The sequence below is a fragment of the Mus pahari genome, chromosome 17, assembly GCF_900095145.1.
Source record: "Mus pahari chromosome 17, PAHARI_EIJ_v1.1, whole genome shotgun sequence".
Lineage (NCBI taxonomy): Eukaryota > Metazoa > Chordata > Mammalia > Rodentia > Muridae > Mus > Mus pahari.
The window spans coordinates 1923664-1936320 of NC_034606.1; the positions used below are offsets into that span (position 1 = coordinate 1923664).

Consider the following 12657-nt stretch of genomic DNA (forward strand, 5'->3'; position numbering starts at 1 on the left):
TGGATACAGAAAAAGGAAAACAGACTCAGGCCTGGGGTCTAAGTCACCCTTAGATATATCAGAGTCCCCAGTTAAAATATATAAAAGTTCCATAGCTCCAGGCTTCATCATATTAAAGAGCAAAGAGAAGCAATACTCATTACACCAAATTCCTAGTCTCCTGTGCCAAAAAAAGGATCCCTAACACTCCAAAATAGTATTCAGATGAAATCTCTAATCAAGTGCCTATGCCAAACAGTAACAGTGCAATAATTACAATTAGCTAAAGAATTCTGTTTAGAATAGCAGCATTTTTAGAATTTAATCATTAAATGTTAACATTAAAACAGATAACAAAAATAGCATTTCTATTGAATGTAAACATGTCAGAACTTTGTAATTTCCTGAAGTTAAAACCATCCTGTTGATGTATTATGTAATTTTTGTTGGAGAAGCAGCATGCCTGGCAGTGAGTGGAGCATGGCTTCAAGCCCTAGAGGTGTCATTCAGTAAGTGATAGATATAAAAGCACACAGGTGACATTGTTTAGCACAGTGTAAAAGACGTAAAGGTCCCAAATAAAAGGTTTCATGCTCCTGAAATCTATTTAAGTCTGTTTTCTTCTCCAACTTATATGGGCTAAAGTTACAGCCCATATTTTGAACACAGAACTGTTTATGTTAAAATAAGGTTTGATAGCACATTGTAACAGCAGTAATAATCTAACTTCATTAAACCAAACACAAAGAACTCTCACCTTATAGGACAAGGCTGGATTTCCATGACTCATTAGCCTCCATTACCCAAGAGCAGAGTGTGCAGACAATATGCTTTCTCATTTTTGAAAGTTCTAAGTAGGGAGGGTTAAATAAAAAATTTCTTCTTAAACTCAGAAATAGCTAGAAAATTCCTTTTCCTGGGCGCCATGATTCATTAGGCTCAACTTAAAGACTTAACGGTTTCTTTCATGATCATCCTCAATCTTTTTTTTTTTTTTTGGGGGGGGGGTGGGGTTGGAAGGATAGGACTAGGGAGGGGTAAGACAATTGTTAAAATGTTTCAACTCATTTAACACAGCTCTAGGGTAAAACAATACTTACTGCTCCCAATTCCCCTAAAGTATATGTGTATGTGTAGATGTATAGATGTTTTTATAACCCGGTATGAAGTATTCATAAGTAATTAGAACATGACATTACTAAAGAGAGCCCTGTCCTGCCCCAGGCACCACAGGAAGTACACATGGCTAAGAACTTCACTGAATCAGGTGAGCAGAAATCACCTGTGTTAAGTTTCTGTCCATTTCCAGTAGGGGTTTTTGCTTGGGTTCCACCTGGTGACAAGAAAGACTATTAAGAAAGAACACCTGGGCAATGTGTGAGCTGATGAGCATGTCTCATAGTTTGTAAGTGGATTCTGATCATGGTGAGTGGGATCCGGGGAAATGTCTAACATAGTATACACATTGGGATGCACGAAGCAAGTCATTAGTGTCATCTTATTTCCAGTCTTATAATTTATACATAATTATACAATATGCTTTTCATAAGGATCCAACAGAACTGAACCAACATCACTTCAAGGCATGACTGTGGGCACAGCGCTGTTTTAAAATGGTAGACACTTTCCATAGCTAATCTGTCTTCTGTGGATTAGCTCAAAGGAAGACACGCTCTCCTGACCCTAGAACACCTATTGTGCCCTGTGCAGCTGCTTCTGTTTGACACTTGTCAGGGCTCCTTCCACTGTGGCAAGGATCAGTATATCCTTTGGTGGCCTGGGGCATGAGCAGAAGAACCTGAAGTCTCAATGACACCACTACCACTTGCCCTGCCAAACAAGCCTTCCTTATTCATGGCAGAGTCCAGGCTATGAGCTAATCAACAACAAACAAACAAACAACAACAACCCTGTTCTGGGTGGCACAATGGAATTTATTTGTCTCTGTGAAGCACACATAGTAATTAATAAAAGAACACACACACACACACACACACACACACACACACACAGTCAGAAAGGACATGTGCAGACATTACCAATGTATGCAAGGACGCATCCTTGATGGCCATGAGACGACGTATTGAGGGTCTAACCCTGGAAGAAATCCAGAACCTTTCAAGAGAAGAAATGCATATGCCTACCACAATGGAGGATTTTGAAATGGCTTTAAAGAAGATTTCTAAATCAGTATCAGCTGCAGATATTGAAAGATACGAGAAATGGATAGTTGAGTTTGGATCATGCTAGCTATGCTCTCACATGTAAGCTGTGAGGAATCTGCCTTAAATCTTTGAAAAATAATTAAATGTAGAATTTCAGTGCATTGAGTGCTATATTTTTTTAAACTTTCATAATGGTGTGATTTGAAAATTCTTTCTGGTTCTGAATAAAGACTATTTTTAAGCTGCCAAAAAAAAAAAAAAAAAAAAAAGGGCATGTGTAGTGCAGGAAATGACTGGTCCCAGGTCAATTACACAAATGCTAATGCTCTTCAGAAACGAGTCTTTTTCTCATGCTTTAATGTTTTTAGGCCCTAAGGATACAGTTTAGTATAAAAGTTCTGTCAGATACATGATGTTTACCAATTCCCAGGAAATAAATGAAATCAACAAAAAGTCCTACAACAGAAGCATATTCCCATAGGATAAACTTGATGAGTTACTGCAGACCAATAAAAGAAACATTAACAATTACATTTTTTCCTCAGGTTTCATGTCTTTAAAAATAATTCCCACACTCATTTTGTGCACGAGTTCATTGATTTCTTTGGTTTTACACTGTACTCTTTTTGACCTATGTATATATACTTTTATTTTTACCAATATCAAAATCAAGAATTAACACTTCAAAAGGTAGAAAAGGTATTAAGTGTTCAGTATAAAATGTCTGGTCCATGTGAACATTCCAGCCATGACTTTGTGTCTACTGGAGTTGAAGGAATAAGCTCAGAACTCCCTGATTAGTGTACAATTTAGTTGTATGTTATAATCCGCAGTATGTCTGGACATTCACCCAAACTGTCCTGATCTTGTCTTAAAAAGCAAAAAAACAAAAAACCAAAAAAGTGAAACTGCATAAATAAATAAGTCTACCTGGGGAGGGGGGGAAAATCAATAAATAGGCTTCTCCATAGGAATAAAGAACATTGTAACACAAAGCCCTCCAGTGCTGTATGATTGACTAAGCAACAGCTTTGGATTTCTAAAGTCTCCACATATAGCTTTAATTTTAGATTAGTTCTGTTGTAGGTGTAATAGCAGGCAGAGAGAGAAGTGCGTACATGTGTTGTTCTCATCCTTTCAAAACAACATCAAAGTGGAGACAACTATAAAGTTTGCTTTTGGGAAATTTTTCTAGGTGTGTACCATCATTTTTGAGTTTTAAAAAATTGTAGAATATACATTTTAGGGATTAAAAAGTATTATAATTCCTTCAATTCTTATGGTTGCTTGGTCTCTGGTCATACTGAGACAGAGGGAATCTGGTCAGAAATTCTGCTGCCTCCTCTTCTTTGCATCCATGGCATCCAGGATAGGTTGTCTTTTTGCACTATATCTTTGATGCAGTTCTTCTATTTCTCGTTCCATCATGGGGTCTAGTGCTTTTAGCCGCATCTGTAGTTCTTCTAAACTTAGATTTTTTAACTAGATATAGAAAACAAAAAGAAATTAATATTGTATAATCATTCAAAATACAGAGAAGGCTAATGAGTTTTAGAATAAATATTTCAGAAAATTCTTTACATGATCTTTAAAGCATATCAACAATTAAAGCAAGAATTCCTTTTCTGAGAAAGCTACACCACACTACAGGAACCTCAAATAATTTAGCAAAGGATTCAAGACCTGCACTTTTAGAGAAGACTGCATGGTGAAAAAAGTAAGATGAAGAAACCAGAGACAAATGTGCCACTGTCAAAAGCAGCTTGAGTGATGTTCTGTGGGTGGTGCTCTGCAGTGACACATTGCTGGTGGTGCTCTGCAGGTGATGCACTGCAGGTGGTGTTCTGCAGGTGATACATTGCAGGTGGTGCTCTGCAGTGATACACTGCAGGTGGTACACTGCAGGTATGCACTGCAGGTGATGCTCTGCAGGTGATACATTGCAGGTGGTACACTGCAGGTATGCACTGCAGGTGATGCTCTGCAGTGATACATTGCAGGTGGTGCTCTGAAGGTGATGCACTGCAGGTGATGCACTGCAGGTGATGGACTGCAGATGGTGCATTGCACGTGAAGATCGGTGCTCTGTAGGTGATGCTCTGATGGTGGTGCTCTGCAGGTGATGCACTGCAGGGGACACTCTGCAGACAGCTTTCTACTCCCTGTGCTTTGCCAACACTACTATGAGCAAAAACCCAATGCCAACAGACCAAGAACTAGGCCAAACTCATACAAAAACCTAACATTTCACCTCTTAAACAGAAAATTACATTAGATTTTTAAAATGATTTATTTATTTATTTTGTATATATGAGTTCTCTATCTCTATAAATTACCTACACACCAGAAAAGGGTATTAGATCTCATTACAGATGGTTGTGAGCCACCTTGTGGTTTCTGGGAATTGGACTCTGGGTCTCTGGAAGAGCAGCCAGTGCTTTTAACTGCTAAGCCATCTCTCTAGCCCCTACATTAGAAATTTTTACCCTGAGTGTTTTGATAAAATCGTTTTATTATTCAGAGGAAACCCACAGCTGATTCCAACTGCAGTGTGTAAGCTCTGTTCTGGGTGTGGACAATCTGACAGTGAAATGTGCCGTTTTTATAAGTTACAGTTTGATTATATTGGTTATAGGGGACAACAGCACATTCCTTACCACTTATCATAATAACATCAGGAAAGAGGATTCATGGCATCCAAGCAAGGGGATACAATGTGTTCTGCTACATAGAGAGACCTATGGCACCCAGGGCTTAGCTGTATTTATTTGTCAAAACAGGAAGTTAGGGGTTATCTCCTAAGAAACAGGAATGTCACCTGGGGCTAGAGGGAGCTCTGTCCCACACACTCACACAGTCAGCTGCCACCTATCAGCATTTAAAATAAACCCTACACTGGACCCATAAGTGAATAAAGGCTCTTGCTGCCAAGCCTGATGGTGTGAGTTCAATCCCTGGAATGGAGAAAACCAACTCCTTTGTAGTTCTGACTCCTACATAAGTGCTGTGGCATGTATGTACTTCCCAGCTCCTACATACATAGAAAGAAGCTGCACCATTGACTCCAAAGTACAAGAGGCACAGAAACTCCCCCCCAGAATGGACTGGTCTTTGAAAGGAGAGCATCTCTACTGGCATCAGGACATTCCAAACCTATGAGGCAACAGAGCGACCTGCAGACCAGTTGCCAAAACAATGACCACCATATTCCCAGCATTCATTTGGCTCACCTCCCACTTTTACTTGTGTTACATCATTTTTCATATAAATAATGAGAACACCCCGTCTTCACTCTCTCTTTCTTTCCTCTTCTCTCCCCTTCTTCTCTCTCTGCCACTTCTTTTGTCTCTCCCTTTCAATAAAACCTCTTCCACGTGGAACTGTTTTGGCTTAGCGTGCTGTTTTGGCACCACCCACCATTCTAACACTTCAATCTCAGTAAGAGGAGTCCTGCTCACTGAAACAAAGAAATAGCAAAATCCAAGTGTCAGAAAAGTGCTGTGCTGGGATGCAGGGAGCGAGGTCAGGCAGCTGTGGGTCCCCTAGAGTCAGGCAAAGCAGATAGGAACTTCCAGGGGTCATTATTCTGGAGTAAAATCATTATATGAGAGCAGAAAGACTAATGACAAAACATGAAGCTGATCTTTTAAAGAAGACACCTCTCCAGGTGGTTGTTTCATGAGTCACCGTTAGAAAACACTCTTATTACTTAAGTCCCCAGAATAGCAAGGCTGAAGTGGCATTGCTCACTGACCCTCTGCTTCACTCAGCAGACTGGCCAAGTAACTCCTGCTTCCCCAATCACATTCACTCTCAGCCAAAAAAAAAAAAAAAAAAAAAAAAAAAAAAAAAAAAAAAAAAAAAAAAAAAAAAAAGGTTCTGAGGACGCTGGGAATGAGTCACTCGACAAAGTTCCAAAAATACGCCGGAAGAACCATGCATCCAGAGGGCATTCAGCTCAAGGTGACACCTCACCTTGGCCTGTGTGTAACCAGCCCTGCTGTACTTCTGCCCAACACAAAGCAACCCTCCTGGTTTTATTATTTTTTATTTTGTTAAAGGAAGAATCTTTCTGTATAGTTACAACCTGGCCTTGAACCTTAAGGTCAGCTTCAAGATCAAGCTCCTCCTTTCTCCATCTCCTAAATTCCCGGGATGGTGCTTTTAATCTATGCCAAATTTACATGTGTCTAGAGTTCCCAGTAGAATACTGTTTCCCCACCAATTTACAAACTGCGCATTAACCACACATTTGCTCCCTGCTCAGTTCCATTCAAAGCACCTCAGAGACAAGAAGTCTGCACAAGGATGCTAAGAACCCTCTGCACTATGCAGACATGTGACACTGCTCTCAAGGGCCAGCTCGGACGTGGAGACACGTTTCTGGAGGTAGATGTGCCCAGGAGCATCTGTGGAGTCCAATTTTATCTCAGTGGTTTAAGATGTATTTTTATTATTTTAAATTATACACCTGTATGTGATTATGTGTACTTGAGTTGCTGTGTGCCTTGAAGTTCAGAGGCAGGAGAACACCCTGGAGCTGGAGGGAGTCACCTCACATAGGCCAAGTCCTCTGCAAGAGCAGCAAGTGTGCCTGACTGCTGAGCCAGCTCTCCAGCCCCACTCCAGTGTTCTTAAGACATCATTTCTAGTTCAGCACACATTAATCTTTCCCATCCCTAAAGTTCTGCACCTATATAATTTAAACAATTGGTATTTCATTCCAGAAGGTGTTTACAAATCAAGTTCTATCCGAGTTTCATGACCCTATTGTAGGTAGTCTAACTTTTTTATTTTTATGGACTGTATACTTGTAGACCTTACCCAGCTCACGTCTGGAAACCATGGTGCACAAGTGGGCAGGAGTAAGCCACGGGGCTTGGAGGGCTTGTTCACCCAGACCAGGGCAGCAGCCCACCAGGCAAAGCCAACAGCATCCATGACTGTAACGCCTCTGACATGCAGACATTCCTGTGCATGCTTTATTATCCTTTACTGGGGGCAAACTGCCAGCAGCTAATAAATGCCAATTAATGGCAAGGAATTAAATTCCAGGAAAAAATAAAATTCTCTCTTAACAGATCTTTAACTTTTCTTTTTTCTTTAAATTATTTTATTTATATGAGTTCACTGTTGGTCTCTTCAGAAACACCAGAAGAGGGCATCAAATCCCATTACAGATGGTTGTGAGCCACCATGTAGTTGCTGGGAATTGAACTCAGGACCTCTGGAAGAGAAGTCAGTGCTCTTAACCAATGAGCCATCTCTCCAGTCCCAATATTTTAAGTTTTCAATGTATAAAATTATTGAAGAGCAGGCCTGTGTTGCTGGAGAGCCACTATCTGACATTGTTAAGGAACACTGTTAAGGTGTTCCACTGTAAAAAAAAAAATTAATAACGGACTTAAATATTCTTTCTTCCAGTGATACAATTTTGTCTCACTTGGAACAGGAAATATTATAGGATATTTTACAGAAAAACTAGCTTCTGAAGTAGAGGACATAGAGTTTAAAAGATTCTTTCCTTGATAGCAAGTTGTCATTATTAACATATAAAAATATATATAACACTAATCTGGGCTTCATAATAATTTTCTCCTTTAGATGCCTTCATTTGAAAGGAACCTGACACCCTTTCTTCTGATGTCACAGGACATATATTCTTTTATGTCTGTATCAGGTCTCCAAATTGACTGAACACTAGAACATCATTAAATAACCTTACAAAGCCGGTTGCTAGGAGCAGGCTGTTGATGAAAGCCTGGTGTAGTTAGGAAGACAGGACTTGCCTAGGGAAAGGCTCATCCTGATTACTTTTACTTTTATTTGCTTTTAAGTTTGATTTTTGGACTGGAGCTGTGGTGATACAGTATGGTGTGAAGGGATTGTGGAGGGAGCTGCTCTCCTTACTGTGGGCAGAGAGCAGGCAGTTGGAGAAGACCAGAGCCGAGACATGACTCCCGTGGCTGCCTCCTCTAGCAAACCCTGACTCCCAATGGTCCACCACCTATGAACTAATCAATCAAGGGGCAAGATGTAGTAATAACAGTGGTAGAATCTAAAATTAGGTAAATTAAACTATATGAACCTTGGAGAAACAGATTTTGGTATTTGGAGATGTTAAAAGTTATTGTTTATGACAAAGTCATTTGTTTAGCAGAAGCACAAAGTTATGCATACAATTTTCACAGATGTCATCAGTACAGACCTCTGAGTTCTAGGGTAACTCATACTGCATGTAGGGAATAGAGTGGTTTGCTCAGGGTTCCACTGGTTAACGCAGAGGAGACTGCACCTTGCATCCCTCCCATCTTACAGATTGGTGACTGGCACTCAACTGCTGTATTGCTAAGTCTGTGGGAGAAAATTCCAAATTTATCTTCTGTACTCTTTCCTCCCACTCTCTGTCTGTCCCCCCCCCCCCCAGCATGCTTCTTTCTCTCTGAAGTGAATTCAGGAACAGGACCTTTCTCCTGTCTGGCCCTGATGGAAGCAAGAACCCCCAAACCAGTTGTGACAATTTAATTTTGAAGAAGGGATTACTCAGCACAGGCTCAAGGTGTGTACTTCTGACCCCTTAGATCTCAAACATTTAAAATAACATTGTGTTTTTTCAATTAAAACCTAACAGATTTTCTTGGGTGGGTTTATAAGGCGGGACAAAGAGAAGGCAGGAAAGAGTAGAACATGCCTCCATCAAGGCCAAACGCATGCCTCCCACATGTGCAACTTAAGTATTGAACATGAAGTTTCACTGGACATTTTGGTTATGTTTTCAAGTAGCAAAAGTTTCTCCGACAGGCCTACCAGGGTGTTAGAGCATGAAATCGTTGCTACTGAGAAATTCCCCGGGTCTCTAAGCCAAGTGAGAGCCTGGGCGGAACATTCAACAGGAAAGGCAACAGAGAAGAAGGCCCTGGCACAGAGCATTGAAATGGGATAACTAGAGATGCTACGACAAAACATAGCTGTCCTTTTCTTGGGCTTAGGTTAGCTGGCTAATTTGTTTCTGTTTTTGTTTTAAATGAGAATTTCAAGAACAGCCCAAACCTCTAGACAATAACAGACATATGGGCACATAGATATTTGCTCATAAATTAAATAAAACGTCAGAAGTACTTTTCACTAGAAGCCACCATTCTGCCTGAAAACTGGCAGCATGGTGTATGACTTGCAGGTGTAGCAACAAATGCCTTGTGTGGTGACAGCCCCAGCTTACCACATTGCATGCCAGAGAGGAGTCTGTCCACCAAAATCCAGAGTACCACACTTGTCCATCTCCTAGAGAAGACCCAAGTATGGTGTGCAAATGATGCCTCACTGCTAATGCTCACACAAAACAGCAGCACAGAGCAGGGTCAAGTCAACCTCCTGGTTTTTATGGTTTTTGTTTTTTTGTTTTCTCTGTGTAGCCCCGGCTGTCCTGGAACTCACTCTGTAGACCAGGCTGGCCTCGAACTCAGAAATCCGCCTGCCTCTGCCTCCCGAGCGCTGGGATTAGAGGCGTGCATGACCACGCCCGGCAAGCCAACCTCCTGATAGATGGTTCTGATTGTTTAAGCTTTGAGCAATTAGGATTAATTCTCAATTCGAGAAATCCTGCTAACCAGGAAGTGCTGATAGTAAAACTGGAACTTTAAGCTGCACATTTATTTTACTATCCAATCTAAAATGTCACGTGTTGGGGTCTCCCAGCTCCTTGTTGCCACCAAGCCTACCTTGCTGTTACACTAATCGCTCTCCTTCAAAGCGCCAGCCCCCTACAGGCGCTGAAACCCACTAGAGAGTTGCTGTGCCTCCACCGCCTACCAAGAGGACCCCGATCTCCCAGAATGCAGCATCCTTGGACCGCCTACGCCAACGGACATTTGTCCCTGCCTCGATCCTTGGACTGCCGCCAGCAACTTCAAAGACTTAGGAGGGGGGTGGGGATCTTTCCATGTTATTTAAACAGAGTTCGGTTATTAAACTTCAGAGCCTTGATCAGAAAAATATGTCTAGGCTTCCATTTTCCTCTNGCACTTTCCATTTCAGCCAGCCCACCTCTCAGGATGAACCCAGACCGGATTAAAGTGAGTTTTGTCAGAAACTCACAGTCACATTTAGGTAGCAAGACTGAATTACTTTCTAAAATAACTTTAACCAGTTAGGAGAGAAAAATCCTTGAATTCCTTATAGGATTTTGTGTTTTGTTAAAAATCTCTCTAATTATTGGAGATATTTCTTAAAAAACTTAATCAAAAACAAGCAACAGAGACAGTGATATAAATAATTTTACAACATTTACTCATTCATTTATTTTGTGTGTGAGTGTGGAGGTCAGAGGACAACTGGCTGGAGCCGCCTCCCACCAGCCTGTCCTGAGACTGAACTCAGGTTATCCAGCTTGGTGGCAGGGCCATCTAAGCAGCCCAATTACAAAGTTTTAAAATGTATAAATGTGGTAATATTTCAAGTTTATTTATAAGCTGCTGGCATAATCAATATGGCAGAACAAACGAGACACCACTACAGTGAAGCAGAGTCCTCAGAGTAAATAAATGCTCACATGTTTAGTCAAACAGTCTATCAAGAGAATCCCGGGCAAGGTTTGTTGTGTCTACTGGGAAAACAAACGCTTCCTAACAATTGTTTAAGTGACTCTCACTTAAAAAAAAATGCATTGCCAATACTGCATCCTGACTCTTCAATTTCCCATCTGCTAGCAATTCCACTGATAAGAACTACCAACAGAATGCCTGACAACAGTAATTTCCTATGGCAACTTGAATGCAGAACTGCCTATTGCATTTTATAAGATTCACCCACGCATGCCTTGGGCTGTTCTGAGTTGTTTGTGGCCTGGAGCAGCATGGTACTTTCCCCTTACTATTTCATTTTAGCTAAAATTCTTACTGCACCGTACAGAATCTGGTTTGGCTTTAAAAACGCCGTATACAGAGTTTGTCATACTCATTTTCCCAAAGGCTGTGAGTACAGGCGGTCAGCTTAGAATGTGAGGGAGGAGGCCTCTGCAAGGACATGGAGAGTGCTGCAAGTGGTACTTAAAGATGAGGAATGTGAAACAGTGTGCTTTTTTATAACTTACTTTCTAGCACTGTGAACAAAGGAAAGTTCACATCAATGCAAAAAATCATGACATGTTTACACATGTTTAAAGTATGCACATTCAAAAATAAGAGAGTGATTATTTTCAGGCAATTGACACACAAAAGAAAAGCTGAATTGCTTGCTATGAATCTCCCTTAAGACATGATCTTACACACTGCATCATGATCAAATCTACTAGAGATTCCTCTTCCTCAGACAGGCAATATTCACCCTATTCTGAGCCATGCCCGTCTTTGCTGACTGAATAGCTGCAAATATTCTGAGATTTCTAGAATGTTTTGTCCTTTTTTGGCTATTTAATATCAGACAATCCAAGAGAAAAACGAAAGACGCTTAGATTTTTACTCCCAAAGAAAGAAAAGCCAGTTTCTTGTGAATGTTAATGGAAGAAATGAGAGAAAGGCCAATTACTGGTCACTTCCATGGATGTGCATGGAAAGCCAACAGTCGATCACTGTGCGCTAAGTCTATCACTGCACGCTAACAGTCTATCACTGTGCGCTAACAGTCTATTACTGTGCGCTGTCGATCACTGTGTGCTAACAGTCCATCACGGTGCGCTAACAGTCTATCACTGCTGGGGGGTAGCTACCATCAACCCTAGTTTACAGACCAGGGTGCTTTGAGGAGCCAGGTGACCCATCGAGTGACAGATAGAGAGTCCATGGCATCAAGCAAACTCCAAAAATCTGGGTTGGACTAAGAGCTCCCTCTTGGGTCTTTTGAGAACTAAAAAAACAAACAAACAAAAAACAACAACAAAAAAACCCTCGAAAATCCACTTATCATATAAAGTGTGTTTTAAATTTAAATTTTATTTTATTTTGCCTGCATGTGTGTATATGTATCACTTGTGTGCTTGGTACCCGAGGATGTCTGAAGAGTACAAGGCATTCCCAGAAATGGAGTTACTGGTGGTTGTAAGTAACAATATGGGTGCTGGGAACAGAACCTGGGTCCTCTGTAAGAGGAACAAGTATTCTTAACCACTGTGAGCCATCTCTCCAGCCTCAGCATGGAAAGGTTTGGTTTTTTTCTTTTTAACATTACTTATAGGGGAGCACTTTTAAAAAAACAACCAAAACCCCCAGGCGGTGGTGGCACACACCTTTAATCCCAGCACTTGGGAGGCAGAGGCAGATGGATTTCTGAGTTCAAGGCCAGCCTGGTCTACAAAGTGAGTTCCAGGACAGCCAGGGCTATACAGAGAAACCCTGTCTCAAAAAACAAAAACAAACAAACAAAAAAACAAAAAACAAACAAAAACCCCAGAAAACAAAAAACAACAAAATGAAACAACAACAACAACAAAACCAACCAAACCCAACCCAAACCCAACCCTTTCCCCCAGGTTGGGTCTAGCACTTTCCTTAATTAACGCACTCTATCACAACTGGTCTAA

General features: G+C 41.0%; 1 protein-coding gene across 1 annotated transcript in view; it reads right to left on the reverse strand.

Moving 5' to 3' along the window:
* Nucleotides 1-2505: 2505 nt before the first annotated feature.
* The window catches only part of Stk3 (serine/threonine kinase 3), a 246765-nt gene continuing 236613 nt past the window's right edge, over nt 2506-12657 (reverse strand). The window contains exon 11 of the mRNA XM_021216579.2: nt 2506-3626. Within this exon, the coding sequence (XP_021072238.1) occupies nt 3468-3626 (159 nt within the window). The 3' untranslated portion in view covers nt 2506-3467. The remainder of the gene's footprint in view (nt 3627-12657) is intronic.